The following is a 20,917-nucleotide window of genomic DNA, read 5'->3' as shown; positions in this document are numbered from 1 at the left end:
TGTGTTAACAAACCTCCAAACGAGCTTCAATGCCATACAACAATCCTTCAGTAGCCTCTAACTGCTCTTAAACACTAGTAAAACTAAATGCATGCTTTTCAATCGAACGCTGCTGGCACCCGCCCACCCGACTAGAATCACCACTCTCGACGGGTCTGACCTAGAGTATGTGGACAACTACAAATACCTAGGTGTCTGGTTAGACTGTAAACTCAACTTCCAGACTCACATAAAGAATCTCCAATCCAAAGTTAAATCTAGAATCGGCTTCCTATTTCGCAACAAAGCCTCCTTCACTCATGCTGCCAAACATGCCCTCGTAAAACTGACTATCCTACCGATCCTTGACTTCGGCGATGTCATTTACAAAATAGCCTCCAACACTCTACTCAGCAAATTGGATGTAGTCTATCACAGTGCCATCCGTTTTGTCTCCAAAGCCCCATACACTACCCACCACTGTGACCTGTACGCTCTTGTTGGCTGGTCCTCACTACATGTTCGATCGTCAAACCCACTGGCTCCAGGCCATCTATAAATCACTGCTAGGCAAATCCCCGCCTTATCTTAGCTCATTGGTCACCATAGCAGCACCCACCCGTAGTCTGCGCTCCAGCAGGTATATCTCACTGGTCATTCCCAAAGCCAACACCTCCTTTGGCCGCCATTCCTTCCAGTTCTCTGCTGCCAATGACTGGAACGAATTGCAAAAATCTCTGAAGCTGGAGACTCTTATCTCCCTCAATAACTTTAAGCATCAGTTGTCAGAGCACCTTACCGATCACTGCACCTGTACACAGCCCATCTGAAATTAGCCCACCCAACTACCTCATCCCTATATTGTTATTTATTTTGCTCTTTTGCACCCCAGTATCTCTATTTGCACATAATCTCTTGCACATCTAGCATTCCAGTGTTAATACTATTGTAATTATTTTGCACTATAGCCTATTTATTGCCTTACCTCCATAACTTGCTACATTTGCACACACTGTATATATATTTTCTGTTGTATTTTTGACTTTATGTTTTTTACCCCATATGTAACTCTGTGTTGTTTTTATTGCACTGCTTTGCTTTATCTTGGCCAGGTCGCAGTTGTAAATGAGAACCTGTTCTCAACTGGCTTACCTGGTTAAATAAAGGTGAAATAAAAAAAAATAAAAAAAATAAAACAGAGAGGTAGATAGCCGGGATATGGGCCTGGCTCGAGGCTAGCTCAAGGCTAACTGGTGCTTGCTTCGGGGGCAGTGGTGATTAGCCAACAGCAAGATCCATTCGGTTGCGACTAGCTAGTTGCGATCCGGTGTTAAGGTCCAGTGATTCAGTTATTCCAGCAGAAAATCCGATGTTCTGGGTGAAAACCGCTAACGGTGGCTAATAGCAAGTAGCTAGTTAGCTGGCTAGCTAGTTTCAACTGGAGATTCTAGATAAAAGGTAAGTAAATGATAGAATCCGTTCCACATTGGGTGAGGCGGGTTGCAGGAAAGTTTATTTAGTAGAAGGATGAAAAGTGTGATAGGGAAATATATACAACAAAAGACAAAAAAAAGAAAAAACTGGCTATTTACACGGACACACAACAGAGTACACGACCGCACTGCTACGCCAATCTAATGTACCTAACCCTTCCTGTACATCTAACTCAGCTGTACGTAGCCTAACCCTAACCCTAACTCTATTGTACCTAACCCTTACGGTAAATCTAACAATTATGTACGTAGCCTAACCCTGACTCTAACACTGTAACCTCCCAGGATGCTATTGTGGATCTGTTGTAACTAACGGTTTCACCTCAGAGAGGCAAAGCTAGGGGCTAATCGCTCTAAAGCCCTGTGGCTGCTCCAGAGGACAACAAGTCAGAGCCACCCTATGACATAGGGTTACATTCTAACCGACACCTCCCTCCCTAACACTCCCAGTGAGGAATAATATAGTTTCTCTAAATCAATGTCTGCTTGAGTTGGCAGACGGCTCCAACAGCAGCAGCTAGAGAGAGAACAGCCTTCTGGAGCCAAGAGGCTTGGACGGGAATGTAGAAGAATAACAACTAACGAAGAGTGAGATGTACAGTACCAGTGAAAAGTTTGGACACACCTAGTCATTCAAGGGTTTTTCTTTATTTTTACTATTTTCTACATTGTAGAATAATAGTGAAGACATCAAAACTATGAAATAACACACATGGAATCATGGAGTAACCAAACAACTGTTAAACAAATCAAAATATATTTTATATTTGAGATTCTTCAAAGTAGCCACCCTTTGCCTTGACGACAGCTTTGCACGCTCTTGGCATTCTCTCAACCAACTTCATGAGGAATGCTTTTCCAACAGTCTTGAAGGAGTTCCCACATATGCTGAGCACTTGTTGGCTGCTTTTCCTTCACTCTGCGGTCCAACTCATCCCTATCCGTCTCAATTGAGTTGATGTCGGGGGATTGTGGAGGCCAGGTCATCTAATGCAGCACTCCATCACTCTCCTTCTTGGTCAAATAGCCCTTACACAGCCTGGAGGTGTGTTTTGGGTCATTGTCCTGTTGGAAAACAAATGATAGTCCCACTAAGCCCAAACCAGATGAAATGGCGTATCGCTGCAGAATGCTGTGGTTGCCATGTGGGTTAAGTGTGCCTTGAATTCTAAATAAATCACTGACAGTGTCACCAGCAAAGCACCCCCACACCATCACACCTCCTCCTCCATGTTTCACGGTGGGAACCACACATGCGGAGATCATCTGTTCACCTGCTCTGCATCTCACAAAGACACAGCGGTTGGAACCAAAAATCTCAAATTTGGACTCATCAGACCAAAGGACAGATTTCCACTGGTCTAATGTCCATTGCTCGTGTTTCTTGGCCCAAGCAAGTCTCTTCTTCTTATTGGTGTCCTTTAGTAGTGGTTTCTTTGCAGCAATTCGACCATGAAGGCCTGATTCACGTAGTCTCCTCTAAAGAGTTGATGTTGAGATGTGTCTGTTACTTGAACTCTGTGAAGCATTTATTTGGGCTGCAAATTCTGAGGCTAGTAACTCTAATGAACTTATCATCTGCAGCAGAGGTAACTCTGGGTCTTCCTTCCTGTGGTGGTCCTCATGAGAGCCAGTTAATTGAAATGCATTCCAGATGACTACCTCATTGAGCTGGTTGAGAGAATGCCAAGAGTGTGCAAAGCTGTCAAGGCAAAGGGTGGCTACTTTGAAGAACCTCAAATATAAAATATATTTTGATTTGTTTAACACTTTTTTGGTTACTACATGATTCCATATGTGTTATTTCATAGTTTTGAGGTCTTCACTATTATTCTACAACGTCGAAAATAGTAAAAATAAAGAAAAACCCTTGAATGAGTAGGTGTGTCCAAACTTTTGACTGGTAGTTTATGCTGAACGCATAACGTAATAACATTTTTGCACGTAATGTAATCATTAAATTATTATTATTACATTATGAGTTGATTATTACATTATAAAGTGGTTTAAAAAAGTTAATCAATAGTGGAAAAACTTAAACCAATCATGCAATAACCTGAAATCACTCTTTCTTTAATGACATGAACCCCCCCCTCTCCATATCCCGCCTGGCGTATCCCCACCAACCCCTATAAATGTCAGTGCATGGTCAAAGATTATCTATTATATTGACAAGATGGTCGAGTGATCGCTCTAACAATGGAAATACATGTCCTCAAAGACAGAAGGCACGTGGGCGGAGGCGAGATCAGGTGGGACCATTCTAGCCAATGAGGAGCAGATACGCGTGTGAACAACAGGCACAACTCTGAAATAAAGTGTTGTCGTCAACCGCCTGAATTCAATGGCGAAGGTATTTCAAATTCATCTACCTCATGAATATGAACAGCCCGTCTTGAATTTCAAAAGAGACACCTCCGATTTAACGTTAATTTTTTTTCTCAAAGTTGCCGGGATGACACGTGCATCACACATACACCAGTACACTCGTAACACCCTAAGCATTACAAAACTGTTTATCTTGACTAAATTTGACACTCTCTCATTGCCCCCCATACAAAAACTCCTCACCTGCTTAATAATTAAGGATCTTTTTATTTATTTTTATTTCACCTTTATTTAACCAGGTAAGCCAGTTGAGAACAAGTTCTCATTTACAACTGCGACCTGGCCAAGATAAAGCAAAGCAGTGCGATAAAAACAACACAGAGTTACATATGGGGTAAAAAACATAAAGTCAAAAATACAACAGAAAATATATATACAGTGTGTGCAAATGTAGCAAGTTATGGAGGTAAGGCAATAAATAGGCTATAGTGCAAAATAATTACAATAGTATTAACACTGGAATGCTAGATGTGCAAGAGATGATGTGCAAATAGAGTTACTGGGGTGCAAAAGAGCAAAATAAATAACAATATAGGGATGAGGTAGTTGGGTGGGCTAATTTCAGATGGGCTGTGTACAGGTGCAGTGATCGGTAAGGTGCTCTGACAACTGATGCTTAAAGTTATTGAGGGAGATAAGTGTCTCCAGCTTCAGAGATTTTTGCAATTCGTTCCAGTCATTGGCAGCAGAGAACTGGAAGGAATCTGCTTAATGTGGACAGATTTTGGGCAGCAATATGGTTCTCGCTTCACCTCCCTCTCTCTGGTGTGGTTCAGTTCAGTCTACATCTGGGTTCTCAGCAAACAAGGATGTCCTAAGGACATTCGGTATCGTTCCCATTAGGTCCCTTTAAGGGTTTCAGTGAGACGTTATCCTACTCTAGGAAAAAGAAAATAACATGACTTCAACCTCAGGACCATAAAAGGACGTTCAGTAAACGTCCCGGTTTGGTCACAGTATAACGTTATAATAAGGTATTTTGATGTCCATTAGGGAACGTTATGAAAAGGCTTCTATTTGGGTCTGATAGGACCACAAGGGGATGTTTCATGATGGTCAAGGGGACGTTTCATGATGGTCAAGGGGACGTTTCATTATGGTCAAGGGGACGTTTCATGATGGTCAAGGGGACGTTTCATGATGGTCAAGGGGATGTTTCATGATGGTCAAGGGGACGTTTCATGATGGTCAAGGGGACGTTTCATTATGGTCAAGGGGACGTTTCATGATGGTCAAGGGGACGTTTCATGATGGTCAAGGGGACATTTCATGATGGTCAAGGGGACGTTGCATGATGGTCAAGGGGATGTTTCATGATGGTCAAGGGGACGTTTCATGATGGTCAAGGGGACGTTTCATTATGGTCAAGGGGACGTTTCATGATGGTCAAGGGGACGTTGCATGATGGTCAAGGGGACGTTGCATGATGGTCAAGGGGACGTTTCATGATGGTCAAGGGGACGTTTCATGATGGTCAAGGGGACGTTTCATGATGGTCAAGGGGACGTTTCATGATGGTCAAGGGGACGTTTCATGATGGTCAAGGGACATTTCATGATGGTCAAGGGACGTTTCATGATGGTCAAGGGGCGTTTCATGATGGTCAAGGGGCGTTGCATGATGGTCAAGGGGACGTTTCATGATGGTCAAGGGCGTTTCATGATGGTCAAGGGGCGTTTCATGATGGTCAAGGGGACGTTTCATGATGGTCAAGGGGACGTTTCATGATGGTCAAGGGGACGTTTCATGATGGTCAAGGGGACGTTTCATGATGGTCAAGGGGACGTTTCATGATGGTCAAGGGGACGTTGCATGATGGTCAAGGGGACGTTTCATGATGGTCAAGGGGACGTTTCATGATGGTCCAAGCCTAAATAAGTTCAGGAGTAGAAACGTAACTAGGTCAGATAGGGGAGAGGTTAACTAGGTTAACTAGGTCAGATAGGGGAGAGGTTAACTAGGTCAGATAGGGGAGAGGTTAACTAGGTCAGATAGGGGAGAGGTTAACTAGGTTAACTAGGTCAGATAGGGGAGAGGTTAACTAGGTTAACTAGGTCAGATAGGGGAGAGGTTAACTAGGTCAGATAGGGGAGAGGTTAACTAGGTTAACTAGGTCAGATAGTGGAGAGGTTAACTAGGTCAGATAGGGGAGAGGTTAACTAGGTTAACTAGGTCAGATAGGGGAGAGGTTAACTAGGTTAACTAGGTCAGATAGGGGAGAGGTTAACTAGGTTAACTAGGTCAGATATGGGAGAGGTTAACTAGGTTAACTAGGTCAGATAGGGGAGAGGTTAACTAGGTCAGATAGGGGAGAGGTTAACTAGGTTAACTAGGTCAGATAGGGGAGAGGTTAACTATGTTAACTAGGTCAGATGGGGAGATGTTAACTAGGTCAGATAGGGGAGAGGTTAACTAGGTCAGATAGGGGAGAGGTTAACTAGGTTAACTAGGTCAGATAGGGGAGAGGTTAACAAGGTCAGATAGGGGAGAGGTTAACTAGGTTAACTAGGTCAGATAGGGGAGAGGTTAACTAGGTTAACTAGGTCAGATAGGGGAGAGGTTAACTAGGTCAGATAGGGGAGAGGTTAACTAGGTCAGATAGGGGAGAGGTTAACTAGGTTAACTAGGTCAGATAGGGGAGAGGTTAACTAGGTTAACTAGGTCAGATAGGGGAGAGGTTAACTAGGTTAAATAGGTCAGATAGGGGAGAGGTTAACTAGGTTAACTAGGTCAGATAGGGGAGAGGTTAACTAGGTCAGATAGGGGAGAGGTTAACTAGGTCAGATAGGGGATAGGTTAACTAGGTTAACTAGGTCAGATGGGGAGATTTTAACTAGGTCAGATAGGGGAGAGGTTAACTAGGTCAGATAGGGGAGAGGTTAACTAGGTTAACTAGGTCAGATAGGGGATAGGTTAACTAGGTCAGATAGGGGAGAGGTTAACTAGGTTAACTAGGTCAGATAGGGGAGAGGTTAACTAGGTTAACTAGGTCAGATAGGGGAGAGGCTAACTAGGTTAACTAGGTCAGATAGGGGAGAGGTTAACTAGGTCAGATAGGGGAGAGGTTAACTAGGTTAACTAGGTCAGATAGGGGAGAGGTTAACTAGGTTAACTAGGTCAGATAGGGGAGCGACGTTGTGCTGTGAGGTGCTGTTTTATTGGTTTTTTAAAGCTAATTATTTTTATGTTTACTTGAGGAATTTGAGATGGAAGGGAGTTCGATGTGATCATGGGCTCTACATAATACTGTGCATTGCCTTGAATTCGTTCTGGATTTGGGGACTGTGAAGAGACCGCTGGTGGCATGTCTGGTGGGGTAATGGTGGGGTAAGTATGTCTGTCAGAGCTATATGTAAGTTGATTATACAGACAATTTTGAATTTTCAACACTAATATTTCTCAAAAAAACAAGAAACGATGTAGTCAATATTTCCTGTACTTTGAGCCAGGAGAGACTGGTATGCATCTAGCTGATATTATCCCACTGATTACAGTGAAGAGCAAGATGTGCTGCTCTGTTCTGGGCCAGAATTATTATGTTTTTCTTTCATTATTAGGTATTTTATGCATGGATATGATGGCTCAGTTTGTTGTTGGCATTTCATAGCTGAGTTTGCTCACTTTGCCAACTAAATATTTGGGGTGGGGTAAGGGGGGGTAGAAGGATTACTTTATCCTATCCCAGGTATTCCTTAAAGAGGTGGGGTTTCAAGTGTCTCCGGAAGGTGGTGATTGACTCTGCTGTCCTTGCGTCGTGAGGGAGCTTGTTCCACCATTGGGGTGCCAGAGCAGCGAACAGTTTTGAATGGGCTGAGCGGGAACTGTGCTTCCGCAGAGGTAGGGGGGCCAGCAGGCCAGAGGTGGATGAACGCAATGCCCTCGTTTGGGTGTAGGGACTGATCAGAGCCTGAAGGTACGGAGGTGCCGTTCCCCTTTACAGCTCCGTAGGCAAGCACCATGGTCTTGTAGCAGATGCGAGCTTCAACTGGAAGCCAGTGGAGTGTGCGGACGAGCGGGGTGTCGTACTCTGCGAATGTTGTAGAGCATTAACCTACAGGATCGGGTCACCGCCTTGATGTTAGCAGAGAACGACAGGGTGTTGTCCAGGGTCACGCCAAGGCTCTTTGCACTCTGGGAGGAGGACACAACGGAGTTGTCAACCGTGATGGCGAGATCATGGAACGGGCAGTCCTTCACCGGGAGGAAGAGCAGCTCCGTCTTGCCGAGGTTCAGCTTGAGGTGGTGATCCGTCTCCACACTGATATGTCTGCCAGACATGCAGAGATGCGATTCGCCACCTGGGCTGTTGCCAGAGAATTGAATGTTCATTTCTATACCATAAGCCGCTTCCAACGTCGTTTTAGAGAATTTGGCAGTACGTCCAATCGGCCTCACATCCACAGACCACGTGTAACCAGGCCAGCCCAGGACCTCCCCAGACCACGTGTAACCAGGCCAGCCCAGGACCTCCCCAGACCACGTGTAACCAGGCCAGCCCAGGACCTCCACAGACCACGTGTAACCAGGCCAGCCCAGGACCTCCCCAGACCACGTGTAACCAGGCCAGCCCAGGACCTCCCCAGACCACGTGTAACCAGGCCAGCCCAGGACCTCCCCAGACCACGTGTAACCAGGCCAGCCCAGGACCTCCCCAGACCACGTGTAACCAGGCCAGCCCAGGACCTCCCCAGACCACGTGTAACCAGGCCAGCCCAGGACCTCCCCAGACCACGTGTAACCAGGCCAGCCCAGGACCTCCCCAGACCACGTGTAACCAGGCCAGCCCAGGACCTCCCCAGACCACGTGTAACCAGGCCAGCCCAGGACCTCCCCAGACCACGTGTAACCAGGCCAGCCCAGGACCTCCCCAGACCACGTGTAACCACGCCAGCCCAGGACCTCCCCAGACCACGTGTAACCAGGCCAGCCCAGGACCTCCCCAGACCACGTGTAACCAGGCCAGCCCAGGACCTCCCCAGACCACGTGTAACCACGCCAGCCCAGGACCTCCCCAGACCACGTGTAACCAGGCCAGCCCAGGACCTCCCAGACCACGTGTAACCAGGCCAGCCCAGGACCTCCCCAGACCACGTGTAACCAGGCCAGCCCAGGACCTCCCCAGACCACGTGTAACCAGGCCAGCCCAGGACCTCCCCAGACCACGTGTAACCAGGCCAGCCCAGGACCTCCCCAGACCACGTGTAACCAGGCCAGCCCAGGACCTCCCCAGACCACGTGTAACCAGGCCAGCCCAGGACCTCCCCCAGACCACGTGTAACCAGGCCAGCCCAGGACCTCCCCAGACCACGTGTAACCAGGCCAGCCCAGGACCTCCCCAGACCACGTGTAACCAGGCCAGCCCAGGACCTCCCCAGACCACGTGTAACCAGGCCAGCCCAGGACCTCCCCAGACCACGTGTAACCAGGCCAGCCCAGGACCTCCCCAGACCACGTGTAACCAGGCCAGCCCAGGACCTCCCCAGACCACGTGTAACCAGGCCAGCCCAGGACCTCCCCAGACCACGTGTAACCAGGCCAGCCCAGGACCTCCCCAGACCACGTGTAACCAGGCCAGCCCAGGACCTCCCCAGACCACGTGTAACCAGGCCAGCCCAGGACCTCCCCAGACCACGTGTAACCAGGCCAGCCCAGGACCTCCCCAGACCACGTGTAACCAGGCCAGCCCAGGACCTCCCCAGACCACGTGTAACCAGGCCAGCCCAGGACCTCCATGTCCGGCTTCTTCACCTGCGGGTCTGAGACCAGCCACCCGGACCGCTGCATTTAGTGCATTTACATTTCAGTCATTTCAGCAGACGCTCTGATCCAGAGAGACTTACAGTTAGTGAGTGCAAACATTTTCAGACGTTTCTTTTGTACTGGTCCCCCGTGGGAATCGAACCCACAACCCTGTCGCTGCAAGCACCATCCTCTATCAACTGAGCTACACAGGACTTCTCCTAAAGGTTTGTATTTCCCACTGCTCCTAACCCAATGTGATGTAGGACGTCGGTACATTTTACATTTTAGTCATTTAGCAGACGCTCTTATCCAGAGCGACTTACAGTTAGTGAGTGCATACATTTTCATACTTTTTCATACTGCCCCCCCGTGGGAAACGAACCCACAACCCTGGCGTTGCAAGCACCATGTTCTACCAACTGAGCTACACGGGGCCCAGCCAGGCACTAATGAGTCTCTCTCACTGAATGAATGACAAATGGATGAATGGCCGATAATTGTGCACCTTCACAATTACATTTAAATTAGGCCTAACTAAATGATAAGGAGGGTGAAGAGGTTGATTTTAATTTAGGAAGACATTAGTGTAATGATGAGTTTGTGTTGTGCCCATTGATCAGCAGCAAATCATTTGACCGAACACCTTGGGGTTTAATTCCATTCTCTTTCACGTTTGACTTTGTAAAAACAAGCTGTAATGGAACTGTTTTATGTACTAATAACTCCATTACTAATCTAATGTATTGTAATGGAAACGGAAACATGCTACGTGTTGCAGTAGGTCTTTAGAATAATGCAGAACATATCCTTGACTCTATCCAGGTTGATGAGCAGGAAACAAATGATGCCAGTCAGCCTTCACAGCCGACCCATCGACACTACACCTAAACTATACCCAAACTAATTTCACACATAATAAGACTTAGCCTATGGACAAGATTAAATTGACAATAATCTGATGAGTGACAATATTATCAGTTGTCAAATTGTACATGAAACTGACTTCAATTAACTGAAAAATAAGGATGATCAAACCAAATCAAATTGTATTTGTCACATGCACCGAATACAACCGTGAAATGCTTACTTACAAGTCCTTAACCAACAATGCAGTTTTAAGAAAATAGAGTTAAGAAAATATTCAACCCCCTTGGCATTTTTCCTATTTTGTTGCCTTACAACCTGGAATTTAAATTGATTTTTTGGGGGTTTGTATCATTTGATTTACACAACATGCCTACCACTTTGAAGATGCAAAATATTTTTGATTGTGAAACAAACAAGAAATAAGACAAAAAAACAGAAAACTTGAGGGTGCATAACTATTCACCCCCCCCCAAAGTCAATACTTTGTAGAGCCACCTTTTGCAGCAATTACAGCTGGGGTATCTTGGGATATGTCTCTATAAGCTTGGCACATCTAGCCACTGGGATTGTTTCCCATTCTTCAAGGCAAAACTGCTCCAGCTCCTTCAAGTTGGATGGGTTCCGCTGGTGTACAGCAAACTTTAAGTCATACCACAGATTCTGAATTGGATTGAGGTCTGGGCTTTGACTAGGCCATTCCAAGACATTTAAATGTGTCACGCCCTGGCGCGGGGGACTCTCGTATGTTGAGCCAGGGTGTTAGTTTCTATGTTTTGTGTTGTAGGTTGTGGGTCTAGTTTGTATTTCTATGTTGGCCTGAGTGACTCCCAATCAGAGGCAACGAGTGTCAGCTGGTTGTCTCTGATTGGGAGCCATATTTAAACTGTCTGTCTTTTCCTTTGTGTTTGTGGTTTCTTGTTCTATTTTGGTTTGTGTTAAACCGTAGACATCACGTTATCATCCGTTGTTTTGATCGTGTGATCATTCTATTAATAAATATGTACGCATTCAACGCTGCGCCTTGGTCTCTCCCTGACGATCGTGACAAAATGTTTCCCCTTAAACCACTCAAGTGTTGCTTTAGCAGTATGCTTAGGGTCATTGTCCTGCTGGTTGGTGAACCTCCGTCCCTGTCTCAAATCTCTGGAAGACTGAAACAGGTTTCCCTCAAGAATTTCCCTGTATTTAGCGCCATCCTTCAATTCTGACCAGTTTCCCAGTCCATGCCGATGAAAAACATCCACACAGCATGATGCTGCCACCACCATGCTTCACTGTGGGGATGGTGTTCTCGGGGTGATGAGAGGTGTTGGGTTTGCGCCAGACATAGTGTTTTCCTTGATGGCCAAAAAGCTCAATTTTAGTCTCATCTGACCAGAGTACCTTCTTCCATATGTTTGGGGAGTCGCCCACATGGCTTTTGGCGAACACCAAACGTGTTTGCTTATTTTCTTCTTCAAGCAATGGCTTTTTTTCTGGCCACTCTTCCGTAAAGCCCAGCTCTGTGGAGTGTACGGCTTAAAGTGGTCCTATGGACAGATACTCCAATCTCTGCTGTGGAGCTTTGCAGCTCCTTCAGGGTTATCGTTGGTCTCTTTGTTGCCTCTCTGATTAATGCCCTCCTTGCCTGGTCAGTGAGTTTTGGTGGGCGGCCCTCTCTTGGCAGGTTTGTTGTGGTGCCATATTCTTTCAATTTTTTAATAATGGAATTAATGGTGCTCCGTGGGATGTTCAAAGTTTCAGATATTTTTTTATAACCAAACCCTGATCTGTACTTCTCCACAACTTTGTCCCTGACCTGTTTGGAGAGCTCCTTGGTCTTCATGGTGCCGCTTGCTTGGTGGTGCCCCTTGCTTAGTGGTGTTGCAGACTCTGGGGCCTTTCAGAACAGGTGTATATATACTGAGATCATGTGACAGATCATGTGACACTTAGACTGCACACAGGGGGACTTTATTTAACTAATTATGTGACTTCTGAAGGTAATTGGTTGCACCAGATCTTATTTAGGGGCTTCATAGCAAAGGGGGTGAATACATATGCACGTACCACTTTTCCGTAATTTATTGTTTTAGAATTTTTTTAAACATGTTTTTTTCTTCTAATTTCACTTGACAAATCTTGAGTATTTTGTGTATGTCCATTACATGAAATCCAAATAAAAATCCATTTAAATTACAGGTTGTAATGCAACAAAATAGGAAAAACGCCAAGGGGGATGAATACTTTTGCAAGGCACTGTAGGTCCTGGATGGCAGGAAGCTTGGCCCAAGTGATGTACTGGGCCGTACGCACTACCCTCTGTAGTGCCTTACGGTTGGATAACGAGCAGTTGCCATTCCAGGCGGTGATGCAACCGGTCAGGATGCTCTCGATGGTGCAGCTGTAGAACTGTAGAACGGATCTGAGGACCCATGCCAAATCTTTTCAGTCTCCTGAGGGGTATAGGCTTTGTCGTGCCCTCTTCACGACTATCTTGGTGTGTTTGGAGTATGATAGTTTGTTGGTGATGTGGACACCAAGGAACTTGAAGCTCTCAACCTGTTCCACTACAGCCCCGTCGATGAGAATGGGGGCGTGTTCGGCCCTCCTTTTCCTGTAGTCCACGTTCAGCTCCTTTGTCTTGCTCACGCTGACGGAGAGGTTGTTGTCCTGGCACCACACTGCCAGGTCTCTGACCTCCTCCCTATAGGCTGTCTCATCGATGTATGTGATCAGGCCTACCACTTTTGTGTCGTCAGCAAACGTAATGATGGTGTTGGAGTCGTGCTAGGCCACGCAGTCGTAGGTGAACAGGGAGTACAGGAGGGGACTAAGCACGCACCCCTGAGGGGCCCCCGTGTTGAGGATCAGCATGGGAGACGTGTTGTTGCCTACCCTTACCACCTGGGGGCGGCCCGTCAGGAAGTCCAGGATCCAGTTGCAGAGGGAGGTGTTTAGTCCCAGGGTCCTTAGCTCTAAGGGTTGGTGTGAGGTGTGACCCAGGTGCGGTGTAGGATATACAGTAGGCAGTAGGCAGAGATGGTGAAACAAGGATCTTTACTGGTGGTCCCGAAGCCAAAATACAAAATAACGGACTTATCACGATAAAAGAAAGTCGGAGCCAATAAGTCTCCAAAAACCGTCTGACAGCCAAAATACAAAATACTACCAAACAGGGAGAACACTTCTCAAGTACCTGTACATAGATCTCCGATCAGACACTGAGTAGTACTGCTGGACATAGAGGAACTAGCAGAGAAAACTGAGCAAGGGAACACAGGGAAGTGAGGGCATAAATACACAGGTGAACAGGTAGACACAGGTGACACCAATAGGATGATGATTGGTCCAGACTGTGAGTGAGGAGGTGCCTAAGGTAGTCGGAGGATGACACCTAGTGGGTCGCTCCGGAACTGCGACCCCCTCCTGTAACACTTAGCTTAGTGATGAGCTTTGAGGGCACTATGGTGTTGAACATTGAGCTGTAGTCAATGAATTGTGTTAGTGCAGATGTCTGAGTTACCAGAAGCCCCATCGTGTTAGTGCAGATGTCTGAGTTACCAGAAGCCCCATCGTGTTAGTGCAGATGTCTGAGTTACCAGAAGCCCCATCGTGTTAGTGCAGATGTCTGAGTTACCAGAAGCCCCATCGTGTTAGTGCAGATGTCTGAGTTACCAGAAGCCCCATCGTGTTAGTGCAGATGTCTGAGTCACCAGAAGCCCCATCGTGTTAGTGCAGATTTCTATGGCCCTAGAGTATATACTAATAGGGTGTCCAATCAAATCACATATTTTGGCCAATGGGTAAATAATAAAGTAGTATGTGAATAGATAATCCTCTAAGAAAACAAATAGTCCAAACCTCATGTCGGGCGGCAGGTGGCTTAGTGGTTAAGAGCGTTGTGCCAGTAACCGAAAGGTTGCTGGTTCTAATCCCAGAGCTGACTAGGTGAAAAATCTGTCGATGTGCCCTTGAGCAAGGCACTTAACCCTAATTGCTCGTGTAAGTTGCTCTGGATAAGAGCGTCTGCTAAATGACCAATTTATTTATTTCTGTCTCTATCCTAATCTGTTCAAAGGTTATTGGAGTTCTTACCGTTGTAGGACGGCCAGAATTAGGGTGAGTAAATCAACGGAGGCCAGAGGAAAAAAAAAGTGGTCAAAAATCAGGAAAATAGCATCTCAGCTAGGATGGATTCTGTGCGAGAATTAAGGCAAACTGACAGGCTCACCGTTGAACTCATCATCTTTCTTCTAAAATCTGGAGGACATAAAACAATATAGAGATAAGATAGATATTGATTTTGAGACATGACGTGGTTTATTTTCATGCCAGCCAGGTAGGCTATACTCCTGTTGTAAAGAGAAGCAATGTGCTTAATATTAGGAACGTTGAGAAATAAATATAGTAGGCCTAGCCTATAGAAAGCTGATGGGATCCTCCTCTTTTTAGTAGAGGCCATCACTCTGTTTTCTCACGCAATTGCATAGCCTATAGAAATGTTGCCCAACATGAGCTCATGGGCTCTCATGAAGTGTCTGATTAGATTTTCCATTACATTTGCATTGATGTCAGAGTGATTAGAGGGACAACAGAGTGCTGAGTACCAGGCAGTTAGCAAGTTTGGTAGGCTACTAATGACCATCAGCAGCATCAGAGCTTGGAGAAGCCTATTTACCGTGACTAAACGGTCACGTGGAATTAGACTGCCTTCATGACTCGTGACCGCCGGTGTGGCGGTAATACGGTCACCGCAACAAGCCCTAGTTCAGACACAAAAGACTGTTCAAAAACAAAAGACTGTTCAAAAACAAAAGACTGTTAAAAAAAAAAGACTGTTCAGACACCAAAGATACAGGTGTCTAAAGCTGAGAACAAAACAATGCATTTGAGTGAATTCAGTCTTTGGTTGGGTTTGTTCCATCGCTGCTCTGTGTCCGCTACCTACTTCAGTCTGAGACTGCCGTCGTTGAAATCCAATGACGAATTTTCAAAACGATGTTTTACCCACGTGTGTTCTGGCTTTGGCCCGACCCATCGGTTCCTGGGACCAATCAGAACTGTTAGAATGTGTTTGCGTTCTAGAAATCTTTGAGGGAGGTTACTTAATGCGGAGAGAAGAAGCTAACGTCCGTGGGAGTGGCGTAGCGTTTGGCCGGAGCAAGGAGTTTTGGTAGCCAGACAAATTATTATGTACAGAGTAACAGGGTTCTATGCTGGGTACCTTACTCTATATATGCAGAGTAACAGGGTTCTGTGCTGGGTACATTACTCTATATATGCAGAGTAACAGGGTTCTATGCTGGGTACCTTACTCTATATATGCAGAGTAACAGGGTTCTATGCTGGGTACATTACTCTATATATGCAGAGTAACAGGGTTCTGTGCTGGGTACCTTACTCTATATATGCAGAGTAACAGGGTTCTGTGCTGGGTACCTTACTTTATATATGCAGAGTAACAGGGTTCTATGCTGGGTATCCTTCATCATCTACACTACATGGCCAACAGTTAGTAGACACCCCTTCAAATGAGTGGATTCGGCTATTTCAGCCACACCCGTTGCTGACAGGTGTATAAAATCGAGCACACAGCCATGCAATCTCCATAGACAAACACTGGCAATAGAATGGCCCATACTGTAGAGCTCATTGACTTTCAACGTGGCACCGTCATAGGATGCCACCTTTCCAACAAGTCAGTTGGTCATATTTCTGCCCTGCTAGAATTGCCCCGGTCAACTGCAAGTGCTGTTATTGTGAAGTGGAAACGTCTAGGAGCAACAGCGGATCAGCCGCGATGTGGTAGGCCACACAAGCTCACAGAACGGAACCGCCGAGAGCTGAAGCGCGTAGCGTGTAAAAATCATCTGTCCTCGGTTGCAACACTCACTACCAAGTTCCAAACTGCCTCTGGAAGCAACGTCAGGACAAGAACTGTTCATCGGGAGCTTCATGAAATTGGGTTTCCATGGCAGAGCAGCCGCACAGAAGCCGAAGATCACCATGTGCAATGCCAAGCGTCGGCTGGAGTGGTGTAAAGCTCGCCGCCATTGGACTCTGGAGCAGTGGAAACAAGTTCTCTGGAGTGATGAATCATGCTTCACCCTCTGGCAGTTCGTCGGACGAATCTGGGTATGGCGGATGCCAAGAGAACGCTAACTACCCGGATGCATAGTGCCGACTGTAAAGTTCGGTGGAGGAGGAATAATGGTCTGGGGCTGTTTTTCATGGTTCGGGCTAGGCCCCTTAGTTCCAGTGAACGGAAATCTTAATGCTACAGCATACAATGACATTCTAGATGATTCTATGCTTCCAACTTTGTGGCAACAGGTTGGGGAAGGCCCTTTCCTGTTTCAGCATGACAATGCCCCCATGCAGAAAGCGAGGTCCATACAGAAATGGTTTGTTGAGATCGGTGTGGAAGAACTTGCTTGGCCTGCACAGAGCCCTGACCTCAACCCCATTGAACACCTTTGGGATGAAATGGAATGCCGACTGCGAGCCAGGTTCAATCACCCAACATCAGTGCCTGACGTCACAAATTATTTTGTGGCTGAATAGAAGCAAGTCCCTTCCCGGAAGAGTGGAGGCTGTTATAGCAGCAAAAGGGGGACCAACTCAATATTAATGCCCATGATTTTGGAATGAGATGTTCGACGAGTAGGTGTCCACATACTGTTGGTCATGTAGTGTACTTCCCCTTGGTCAGATCCTTCTTCACTTCAACCTTGACTTCCACTGCTATGGAAGCATTTCTCTCTCACACACACACACACACACTTGGTTTTACGATCCTTGTGGGGACCAGAAGTCCTTGACTTCCACTGCTATGCCGATGACACCCAGATCTACCTCCGCACCAAATCCCTCCTCAACCCACATTGAAACCTGCACCTCTGCAATAAAAACATGGACGCAACAAAACTTCCTCAAGCTCAACAGCGATAAAACGGAACTCCTCCACATAGGCACCAAATCCACCTTCACCAAAGCTGGCAACCTCCCCATTGATGACACCACCACTATTTCTCCCTCCCTCCATGCACGCAACCTTGGCGTCATCCTAGACTCCACCCTCTCCTTAGACCACCACATAAGACAGACTGTCAAATCCTCATTCTTCCACCTCCGCAACATTTCCAATGTCAGATTCTCCCTCTCCCGTCCTGCTGCTGAAACCCTGATACATGCACTCATCTCCTCCCGTCTTGACTACTGCAACTCACTACTCTCAGTCATCAACTCAAGCTCCCTCAATAGGCTGCAAATGGTTCAAAACTCTGCAGCCCGACTCCTCACCCACACCAAGTCCTGGCAGCACATCACCCTTGTCCTCTGTGAACTCCACTGGCTCCCTGTCTTCTAACGCATTGATTACAAGATCCTCCTTCGGGACCTACAAAGCCCTTCACCACCTTGCCCCCCACCCTTACCTCTCAGACCTTCTTCTTCCCTACCAGCCCACTCCGTTCCTCCACAGCAGGCCACCTTGTCATCCCCAGGTCCAAGCTCCAGAGCTTCCACTCCGTTCCGCCACAGCAGGCCACCTTGTCATCCCCAGGTCCAGGCTCCAGAGCTTCGGCGACAGGGCCTTCTCCAGGGTTGCTCCTAGGCTTTGGAACTCCCTCCAGCCATCCGTGACTCTGAGTCCATCACTATCTTTCAGTCCCCCCTAAAGCCCCGCCTCTTTGACAAGGCCTGTATTTCTTTTAATTTCTATCATTGTAAAGCGTATTTGAAAAGTCCCATGTATTATTATTATAACAGTTGTTTAAAACATATTGACAGGAATAGAAATGCAATGTTAAGGACAACAATACGACACCTCATGGTGGATCCATAGTAGTAGTTTATTATGGTAGAGTCAACTACTAAACATGTATGCCTGAACCAGGCAATGGTTCTCTAGGCCATCAACTCCATCTGTGTCTAGACATTACTTATTCATATTGAACATATTCTCCAAACTTTCTAGACTTTGTCCCAAATGGCACCCTATTCCCTATGGGCCAGAAGAAGTGCACTATAAAGGTGTGTCTCTAAAATGCTGGGAGAAGGAAGCAGCTTCCCACTAGTTTTTATATCTCACCTTTGTTTGATCAGAGTCCCATTGAGACAAGAGAGGCCCTGAATCAGGAGACAAAATGAACTCAGAGCAGCGTTTTTATAGGGTGAACCAGGTGTTCATCACTCTGGCCCGGTGCCAGTCCTCGCAACACAACAGGAAGCTACCGTGCCACGGCAGACCGCACGCTACCCCCGGACAGAAAGTTACTGTGCCGCCATGCCAGCCTGTCATGTGACCGTCCCCCCCCCCAGAGTAAGTCATGCTCCCTGCCCGCTCCCCAAACACTTCAGCTGACCTCAAATAATCAGCTCTGACATTAACATTATTTATTTGAAAAGTATGCAAGTACAGTGTTGGGATCTATTCTATGAAAAAACCACTGCTTATACCAAATACACAGACAAATGATTCTTCACCAATGTCGAATACAGACAAATGATTCTTCACCAATGTCGAATACAGACAAATGATTCCTCACCAATGTCGAATACAGACAAATGATTCTTCACCAATGTCGAATACAGACAAATGATTCTTCAATATAAACATGACAGTAAACAACAAAGACTGATGTGTTTTCAGAGATTCATTTGGTACCAGGTTGTTGTGGAAGTTCCCTAAAACGCCTGTATGGCAGTTCACTGAGACAATACCACCACCTGCTGGTAGCAACAGACAACTACACAACAGAGAAGGGAATCATATTGACGAACAGACAGTAATAATAATCATATAATAATGATGACAGTGACTCTGTTGCATCCATAAGAGCTTCAGAATGTAAGAAATATGAACATTTCTGGTTGTTCTGTAATTAATAAAGTAATTAGAAATGGAAGAGGATGGATCACCAGCTGCATGCATACTGAACAAAAAAATATTAAATATTAACCTTAACATGTGACAATTTCAACGATGATACAGTAAACCAGTCAATTGAAATACATTCATTAGGCCCTAATCTATGGATTTCACATGACTGGGCTGGGGCATCTGTGAAAAAAAACTGCACATTTTAGAGCGGCCTTTTATTGTCCCCAGCACAAGGTGCACCTGTGTAATGATCATGCTGTTTAATCAGCTTCTTGATACGCCACACCTGTCAGGTGGATGGATTACCTTGGCAAAAGAGAAATGCTCACTAACAGGGATGTAAACAAATTTGTGCACACAATTTGAGATAAATAAGCTTTTTCTGCATATGGAACATTTTCTGGGATCATTTATTTCAGCTCATGAAACATGGGACCAGCACTTTACACGATGCGTTTATATTTTTGTGTTTGATACGGTTCCATTTATTCCGTTCCAGAGCCGGTCCTCTGACAAACAGCACCACCAGCCACCATTGGGTCAGACCAGAGCCGGTCCTCTGATAAACAGCACCACCAGCCACCATTGGGTCAGACCCAAACTAAACCATAGCCTCATCTCTTCATCAGGTGGTTGATGGACCTCACCTCATCACTGGACAGAGGAGACAGGTTGTATCCTGTGAGCTCCGGCTTCCCTGAAACACAAACACACAAGTCGTCTGTAGCTCAGCTGGTAGAGCACGGCGCTGTGGTCCTCTGTAGCTCAGCTGGTAGAGCACGGCGCTTGTAACGCCAAGGGGTAGTGGGTTCGATCCCCGGGACCACCCATACACACAAAAAAAAAATGTATGCACGCATGACTGTAAGTTGCTTTGGATAAAAGCGTCTGCTAAATGGCATATTATTATTATTAAGTCTTTACAACAGTATCCACAAGATAATGCATACTAACGTTAATCAAATCAAATTTTATTGGCCACATGCGCCGAATACAACAGGTGCAGACATTACAGTGAAATGCTTATTTACAGCCCTTAACCAACAGTGCATTTATTTTTAATTTAAAAAAAGTAAAATAAAACAACAACAAAAAAAAGTGTTGAGAAAATTAGGCTATGCATTGTTGAAGGATACATTACTGATCGGGGCCCGGTTTTCCAAAAGCATCTTAAGGCTAAGTTTATCATGAAAACCATAGGATCCTGTGCTTCTTTGATGAACTTAGCCATAAGATGCTTTTGGGAAACCAGGCCCAGTACTGTCCACTACAGCCTTAAGGAAAGGAAGCATGGTTGATGATATTATGTAAAGATTTTACCTTGCAGTTCATTGAGGCGGTTGAGTTTGTCTTTCAGGGCTTGGCGAAGGTTGTTGATCTCCTTGTCAAGCTGCTCCTGATCTGGTCAGAGAAACCCAACACATTCCAGATGAAACCCAACACATTCCAGATGAAACCCAACACATTCCAGATGAAACCCAACACATTCCAAATGAAACCCAACACATTCCAGATGACACCCAACACATTCCAGATGAAACCCAACACATTCCAGATGAAACCCAACACATTCCAGTTGAAA

At 46.0% G+C, this 20,917-nt stretch overlaps 1 protein-coding gene across 1 annotated transcript in view; it reads right to left on the bottom strand.

Moving 5' to 3' along the window:
- Positions 1–19,796: 19,796 nt before the first annotated feature.
- Positions 19,797–20,917, bottom strand: part of pdrg1 (p53 and DNA-damage regulated 1) — a 38,340-nt gene continuing 37,219 nt past the window's right edge. Inside the window, exons 4-5 of the mRNA XM_041891794.2 lie at positions 20,656–20,736; positions 19,797–20,032 (exon numbers count right to left, since the gene is read on the bottom strand). Of these exons, the coding sequence (XP_041747728.1) occupies positions 19,950–20,032; positions 20,656–20,736 (164 nt within the window). The 3' untranslated portion in view covers positions 19,797–19,949. The remainder of the gene's footprint in view (positions 20,033–20,655; positions 20,737–20,917) is intronic.

This window comes from Coregonus clupeaformis, unplaced genomic scaffold (assembly GCF_020615455.1).
Source record: "Coregonus clupeaformis isolate EN_2021a unplaced genomic scaffold, ASM2061545v1 scaf0216, whole genome shotgun sequence".
Classification (NCBI taxonomy): Eukaryota; Metazoa; Chordata; class Actinopteri; order Salmoniformes; family Salmonidae; genus Coregonus; species Coregonus clupeaformis.
Note: the sequence above shows the minus strand (reverse complement) of the source record. Positions and strands in the feature narration are given on the sequence as shown.